The sequence below is a fragment of the Poecilia reticulata genome, linkage group LG21, assembly GCF_000633615.1.
Source record: "Poecilia reticulata strain Guanapo linkage group LG21, Guppy_female_1.0+MT, whole genome shotgun sequence".
Lineage (NCBI taxonomy): Eukaryota > Metazoa > Chordata > Actinopteri > Cyprinodontiformes > Poeciliidae > Poecilia > Poecilia reticulata.
Genome location: NC_024351.1, coordinates 4,528,702 through 4,536,727, shown reverse-complemented (window position 1 = coordinate 4,536,727; position 8,026 = coordinate 4,528,702). Strand labels below are relative to the sequence as shown.

General features: G+C 43.3%; 1 protein-coding gene across 1 annotated transcript in view; it reads right to left on the bottom strand.

Moving 5' to 3' along the window:
• ncoa1 (nuclear receptor coactivator 1) overlaps positions 1-8,026 on the bottom strand; it is a 42,244-nt gene that overhangs the window by 6,918 nt on the left and 27,300 nt on the right. The window contains 7 exon segments of the mRNA XM_017302114.1: positions 501-615; positions 788-965; positions 1,593-1,943; positions 3,344-3,550; positions 3,969-4,848; positions 6,213-6,360; positions 7,286-7,426. Of these exon segments, the coding sequence (XP_017157603.1) occupies positions 501-615; positions 788-965; positions 1,593-1,943; positions 3,344-3,550; positions 3,969-4,848; positions 6,213-6,360; positions 7,286-7,426 (2,020 nt within the window).

Sequence of the window (8,026 nt, the reverse complement as noted above, 5' to 3'; positions counted from 1 at the left end):
CCTATAATGAGCTCAGCAGATGGGCAGCTGTTTGCTAATCGYTGCTGGCTAGTCTGAAGGAGCTGAGTGGGGGAATCATATGGGAGGGCTGCTCTGTGAGGCAAAAGCTTGGAAACTGTTTCTCTAGATCTTTCTGAGACATCATAATGTAGAGTCGAGTATCACCTGGATGGCTGTGATAGCTAATCTTATTACTTTTTATAATCTGAGTTAGTGGGAGAATGTAGGCATTAAATAAGAGGCGTCCTAGAAAGAACCTTGGGGWACGCCACATGCAATTATTTTCATAATTTAAGTTTGAACCAGCTAAGTACTTTGACCAGAGAGTCACTTCTACAACATGGTGAATAKTGTCGAGTGTCCAAGTGGATGGACATTCAGAAGCTATTTAACGTTGATCAACATTGAATGTTCAGGCAGAAACGTTGCAGTAAAACTCCTGCAGAGACAAACCTGTAACTTAAAATACTACAGTAAACTGCGTCAATACTTGCACTTACTCTTGTGGCGACGATAAGGAGGGTTGTAAAGGAGTCCCATGTCCATCAAAAGACAAAGTGTCAGTCAGAGCCAGAGGCTGGAACTGGGAATCTCCCACATCCATCTTCGTCAGCCCTGGAGAAGAATTTTATAACTTTTATCTGATGGTAAGATCTGGCTGTCAGGCTCAAGTATGTAACAGATTACAGAGAACTGGCTAAAAAAGTGCAAGTTTTTCTTCATTTGATATCAGTTAAATTGTGTTTTTATTGTTGTTTTCATCATTTTAAATGGTTCTCTTCTGTACCAGAACTCGGAGCAAAAGGGTTGATGACTTCGGTCTCTGGAAAGGGGCTGCTATCCTTGGGCGTCTGGAAGAGGTCTCCTTGTTGCTGGCTTGGAGTGGCAGGGCTGCAAAAATCAAACGATGGCTGTGTCTGGAGGCTGCAGCCTGAGGTCGGGACGCCGTCGACAAGTCCTGAAACYGGAACATAAAGGTCAAGAGGTCACATCGGTTCTGTTTAGTCCCCTTTAATCTAACTTTGGTTCATTTGGGGAGGTGTGAATGCTAATCGAACCCTGATGTGGACCAAAAGGCAAACTCTGACGGGGTTCGAATGCCAAGTGAACTGGAGACCGCTCCACAAGCAGGAAGTAAACAATAGCACAGTGCATTCTGGGTAAATACAACCAAAACAAACCCGCTAGACTAGCGCTAGCGGGAGAAATGTCTCATGGTGTTTTACCAAAATCAAAAGATCCGACGGCATTTCAGTTTGGTTTTCACTTCATGAAGAATGAAGCTGTGCTCATTGTCGTCTTCAAAGGTTTTTATGTTGTTTCCTTCAGTGCAGCGCCCCCACAGGCGAGGAGGGGAACAGGTTTTTAATTAGTTTGCATCGTTTGACTTAGTGCCACACCAGCTAAAAATGTAACAAATGATGCAATTTTGCTCCCCAAAAATCCTTTTAAAGTTTTGGATCTAAAATGAGTAAATTTTCATTTTCTGGGGGGAAAAAAAAGAAGAAAAAAATCACAAAAACAAAAAAACGTCAGACCACTTTAACCGCTTGAGTTCACATTTTGTTGACCTTTGACACAAAGTGAGTACCTCTGTTYGGAGTCCCTGGCGGCTCCCTCTTCACATTTACGTTGCGGGGAGTGCAGGCCTCACCGGGCTGCAGGTGAGTGGGGGACTGCAGCTTGACCTGGTGGGACGGGGAGTGCAGCTGAGGCGACGGGGACTGCAGCTGGGGGACAGACTGCGGCTGGGACAGGGGCGACTGGAGGTGAGGCACCGGGGACTGGAGCGGAGCCGGGAGCTGCGTGGAGGGAGAGTGGAGCTGGGCGCCGCCTCCGCCGGGATTCACCGGCTCCTCGCTGCCCTGCTTGGCTCCGAGCGGACCTCTGAGGCYGGGCAGGAGCTGGCTGAGAGCGTCCGGATCAGCAGGTCCAACAGATAACTACAGGCAGGAGGAAACAGAGCTAAACATCTGGACATGTGGGAAAGTGGCAACACTTTATTTAGAGGGGTGAGGCCTGACAAACATGAAGGAGTCAAACATGTTTATTAATGTTTTCATGAGGTTTCATTCAATAAATACTGAACTTTTTAAGCAACTTTTAATTCAACTTTGGATTAAAAATGTATTTGAAACCAGACTATTGCAAAGCTGACCGTTTTAATGCAACTTTGCATTAAAAGTGCAAATTATTATTTAACAAATAATACACAGTTTACACTTTTAATATATTTTAAATGCAACTTTTAATTCAACTTCGCATTTAAAATGTAATTAATTACAGGATATCGCAAAGTTGATACTTTTAATGGAGTTTTGCATCAAAAAGGTTTATTATTTACCAAAGTTATTCACAGAATAATACAAAGTTTACACTTTTAAAATACTTTTAATGCAAGTTTCAATGAAACTTTGCAAAAAAAAAAAAGAAGTAATAATTAACCAAATAATGCAAAGTTGACACTGTCAGTTTTATGCAYATGGCTTCAAATAAAGTGTTACCATGTGAGAGTGAAGGACGGGCTTCCAAAGTCCAAGAAAATAAACAATCAACTTTGTTTTCATGGAAACGTTTCTGTCAGTCGCAGCTTTTCTGTAAACTTTAAACGGAAAAATGACGCATGATGCCGTCGTAAACTGGATCCAGACACAAACAGGAAGTCGTGTAGTTTAGTCTGATTTAATGGCTGCTGATATCGTTTTATTAAATAACTTCTGCTTCTTTCTGAYCTACAGGAAACGTAAACCGTTCCAGAGAGAGAATCCTGCATCTTAAACAGCGTCAGTRAACACAAAGTGAAACATTTCACGGCTTTATTTGTTGTCATTTCGATGATTATCGCTTATGAATGATGAAAAATTTATTCCAATTTTGGCAGATGCCAATTCTTTTGTCTGGAATGTCGGTGAATATAGGAAGAAAGTGGCCGAGTTGACTCCTGTTAGCTGGGAACATGCAGACATGACACGTCAGAGCAGAAGACAACGGTGGTTCATTTTCAGACTTTCGCCAAAGTCGATGAGATTTGCTTCACATCTCCMAAAATTAAGAAAATTGGGGACGATTTATTGGTGACACTTTCATGAAAACCCAACTGAAAATTAGCATATTCATAGAAAGTTGAGTGGAAGGAAAAAGTCCATTCAAGGATTAGTGGGAGATTCACAAGAACGGAACCAGACTTTTCCTCCGTGGTCCAAAGTCCTTTTTTCAGATGATAAACGACTTTATTAGAAAATAAAGYAGAGAGGCGTGATATAAAGATAGGTAGAATCTGACAGGATGAAATGAGAGGAGAGGAAATAAACGTGCTGAGWGTTGATTTCAGGCTGAAGCGTACCGTGGAGTCCCTGCGGTTCTCTCCCAGAGGGCTGGATTTGGGGCTGGCGCCGGCCGAGCCAGCAGGGACTCCCGGTAGTTTGGGCGTCCCGCCAGGTGGGATGGACGAACTCGAGCAGGTGAGGCCGTCGCCGCTGGCTCTCTTCTCCACCTTCACCCGGACCGTCTGGAGGCTCAGGGCTGACGGCGGTGGAAGGTCGCCCAGGTCCTTCACAGACACGTTTGGTTAGAATCAGGGCTSAAKCCAACAATTATGACAGTAATTAAATAATCTAACAATTACTGTGAYRATTAATCAATTATTTTGATGATTGATCACWGACAGTTCAATAACTAACGATTAATCTGACAACTAACGGATTACTGATGATAAACTTGAGGAGTTTTTGGTTCAACATATTTACAGACGAATTTTTTATGTCAAATGCAAAACGTTTCTATTTTTGTAGTTTTATTTTAATTACTGCTCTGAGTGKATTTTATGAGTCTGTGTACTAAAGTTGATGATCATCTCAAACGATTAATCATAATTTGATTAATCATGATTAATCGTTCCAGCTCTAGTTAGAATCATAATTTTTTGAGATGCTGCTGGTGAAACAGATGAAGAAGTGAATGAAAATCACCTTTTCGTCCGTGTCCAGGAGGAATCGCAGTAGCTGGTGGTCCTGCGGCTCTCTGGAGTTGGACTTGTGGGACGCTGTGCTCAGCGCCGGACTCACCGGCGGCTCCTTCTTGATCTCAACTTCATTTTTATTCCCTCCGTCTTCTGCGGCGTCGTTCGGGCTGCTGTCCTGGAGCAGCCGGTGCAGGATCTTGTGCCGCTCCGTCAGACTGCTGTGGGAAGCGGGGCACTGAGGACCCAGGGAGGGGTGAGGAGGATGAGGTGATGAGTTGTTGTTGTTGGATTCAGCTCCTGTGACACTGCTGTCCAGGAGCTGGTTGAGTCTGGGGTTCCCCAGCGATGAGGCAGATGGAACGGGGGCTTTATTCGAGTCCTCTCCCCCGTCTCCCGCTCCCTTTTGGGGCTTTGCAGACAGCGGGCGAGTGGAGGAGCCGGTGGGCATACTGGCTTGTCTCTGAAGTCCAGGAGACGACAGGGGGAAAGACCCTGCCGACCCACCGCTGCTCAACGCCCCCGAAGGGGACTGGAGCCCCGGCGTGGAGGGGGAGAAGGGGTTCCCCGGGACCCGAGGGCTTCCCCCCAACCCAGGACTGGCTCGCAGCATCCTGGGCGACAAAAACGAGGTAGAGGTGGCTGTGTGAGGGCTGCTGAGAGCCGAGGGACTGCTGACCTCCTGGGGGCAGTTCGTCCGGTTGGGCGTCAGGTAGCCTGTTGGTGTGGAGGGGTTGGGTCCGCTGTTGTTGGCGTGAAGGACAGAGCCTTGGTTTGAGTTACTGCCGGGGGGGAGCGAAGGGGACCGGGACGGGGTGTGAGCAATACTGCTGGGGGTCGGAGGAAGGCTGGGGTTAGTGTTTTCCTGAGAGCTAGCAGTGTTGTGTTCCCTGAGAGAGAGAGAGAGAGAGAGAGAGAGAGAGAAAATGTTAACGTTACCATAGCGACCAGAGTCAGAGAGCGTTTGGTTGAGAGGAGATGAGTAGAGCTTGTGAGTCTTAAGTCTGGTTTAGATGGAAAGATTTAAGAATGTCGGCCGATTCTCCAAACCTCTGTGACCACAGAGCTGATAAAAGTCCAACAGGTTCGATCGGTTCGTGTTCAGTCACACGGCACGAACCGATTCCAGTCACGAACATCCCGATTCCAGAGGATAATCCAGTAAAACCCCCAAAATAGCGGGAATTTAGAATAACCAAACACGGATGACGACGTAGAAGCGATAATGATGGTTTGTGGAGTCATTTTAAGAAATAAAAGACGTAACAAAAAGAAAAGGCGGTGGATAAAAGGCGACAGGAGCAGCCGCTCTATTTGCTGCACTATGATTTGGAGGTGACTGTGTTGTTTCATAGTTAACATTTTTAACTGAATAAACATAATTTATTTAGATTTAATAATAAACATTTCCACATGTCATCTCCGATATCCACCGGACTCTCAGTTGCTCATATGTCAGCTGTTTGGGATTCCCCTCCGTTCTGACGTCACCGCGCTTTCTGATTGGCTACCCGTCACATTCAGCAGGTCGTATTCTCGTTCCCAGTCAGGAAAAACCCCACAGGCTGCGATAAAAAGGGCCAAGACAACCCAAATAAAGCATATTCAGTATTCAGTGGGAGCACCAACATGTTGGAGCCTTATCTGACTGTTCACCCCTCTCCCTCTCTCYCCCCCGGGACGCAGCAAMATGTCCAAGTCTTGACGGTCCGCGGTAATAAACAGGTTGGGGCAACTGATTCAGCACATGAACTGATTCAGCACATGAACTGATTCAGCACATGAACTGATTCAGCACATGATTTCAATTGATGGCTGATTAACAGGGTTTTGCTGAATTGCAGTCATCTGAACGTGTTGAAGCAGGACAACGTCTAAAACATGCAGGTCAGTTTGGTTGGGAAACACTGGATTAATCGATGATCTGAAACTTAATTACTCCGACGATTGGTTAATCTGTAATCTGATGATTAATCTGGCAGTTAATCAATAATCTAGGAGTTAATTGCTTACTTTGACTATTAATTGCTTGATTAATCGTCAGAATAATCAATAAATGAATCAATTACTAATATAATCCTTAGCTGCAGCCCTAMTTTAAATCAAATGCACTGGAACTTTTTAACATTTTTAAAAATCCAAAYATCTCCTTTAACTTCCGTTTGTTTGTAAAATGGTATAAAACATTAGGAAAATCTGCAGGCTTTGTGTTTGCTCAGCAGGAATCGCTTGTTGGGTCGTGTCGGTGGGATACCTGTCAATAGTGTGGATGCCCATGATGAAGGGCTGAACGTCGGGTTTTGGTGGGCAGCAGAACTTGCAGCGAGTCTGAGCGCTGAGCGGCGTCCCGTCACTCAGGGTGAACCGGTACAGAGGGCTGACGGCGGTGCCGTGCGCCATCACTGACGGAGAGAGAGAGAAAAACGTTYAACTGCACCACCATCGCTAAGTTTACCGACATGTTTATCCCCCAAATMCGTCTGGATATGCTTTTTTCCTTTCACTCAACTTTCTCTACATTTTCATTTTTTATAAGCAAAACTCATCAAAAATATTTTTAAAAATTGTTTATCTTATATTTCTATGTTCAAAGAATCTATGCAATATAAGAGTTTCACTTGTGGTTTCCTTCTGCTACCACACTTTTTCCTTTCACTCATTTTTATTTTCTTTGAGCAAAAATCATCAAAATTACAAAAAAAATACATTCTTGCAATATTTTATTTTATTATATTTCCATGTGTAAAGAATCTGTACAATATCAGTTCCTCTTGTGGTATTCACTTGTACTTTTTCCTTCCACTCAACTTTCTCAATTTTTTTATTTTCTAAAAGCAAAAAAAAAAAAGTCATCAAAATTACAAAAAAATTAATTATGCAATAATTTTATTTTATCATATTTCCATGTGTAAAAAATCTATACAATATGAGTTTCAGTTGTGGTATCCACTTTTTCCTTCCACTCAACTTTCTCTACATTTTTATATTCTATAATACAAACATACAAAATTACCYAATTTTTWAAAAATCTTGTATTTTGTTATATTTCCAYGTGTAAAGAATATGTACAATACGAATTTCACTTGTGTTTTCCTTTTGAGGYCACACTTTTTCCTTCCACTCAACTTCCTCTAAATGYTTATTTTTGATGAAACGGTGAAACACAAGCCTTATTAAGCTGATAATTACTTTTAACTCYTCATTTTGTGTCTGAAACCTTTGGTCTCCAACTGATGAAGCATCTGCAACGYGTGACGGTTTTGGCTCTGCTGTTTTCTGCTAATGAAGACGCATTTAGACGYGTYKGTGGGTTTTGCTGCTGCTCACCTTCATGCAGCAGCTTCTTGGCGTGCGAGGGCTCCTTGCCCGGCGACTGAAAAAACGCGTAGATGCACTTCCTGACCAGGTCCTCCCAGCCAGGGCGGCCCGTCGCTCGCAGAGCGCTGGTTTCTATGGAGATGATCTTCCCTRGATCACAGCGACACAAAGAGATCAGTTTGAGCTGCAGCCGAGGTCCTCATGCAAAATTCAAGGAGCAACCTGGAGCTCTGTGTGGTTTCCCAATTACGTGGAAGTAAATATATTAATTTAGTGAAAATTATGAGATTTTCTGGCCACAGAAACACTTTGCAGGATAAAGTCTGTATCCTCGTTTCTTCACCTATAAGGCTTTGAATGACCTTTCAGATGTTCTTATTGATATTGATCACATGTCACAGTTAAGACTTTTTAAAACCAACATGAATTTAATTTTAGACCAATATCTTCACCAGCTAACTAGCCACTAATTTTCACTTAGCCTTGACAGACACAAAGAAGCTAGCTTGCTAGCAAAGGTACGTTAGCAGTGAGTTATTGGTGCGACTCAAACTTTTAGCTGACAGAAAAGTCCAGCCGTAAAATAAAACCTAATAGGYGATTAAACAGTCTAGCCAAGACAAAATTTAAGAGCTGTGATTAACATTCTGAAGGCCAACATGGTGTTTAATATGAATTTGAGACATTTTAAGGCTTTAAATTTAGATATCAAATTTAGTGGAGATGGCCTCCATTTTATGGATAATGATA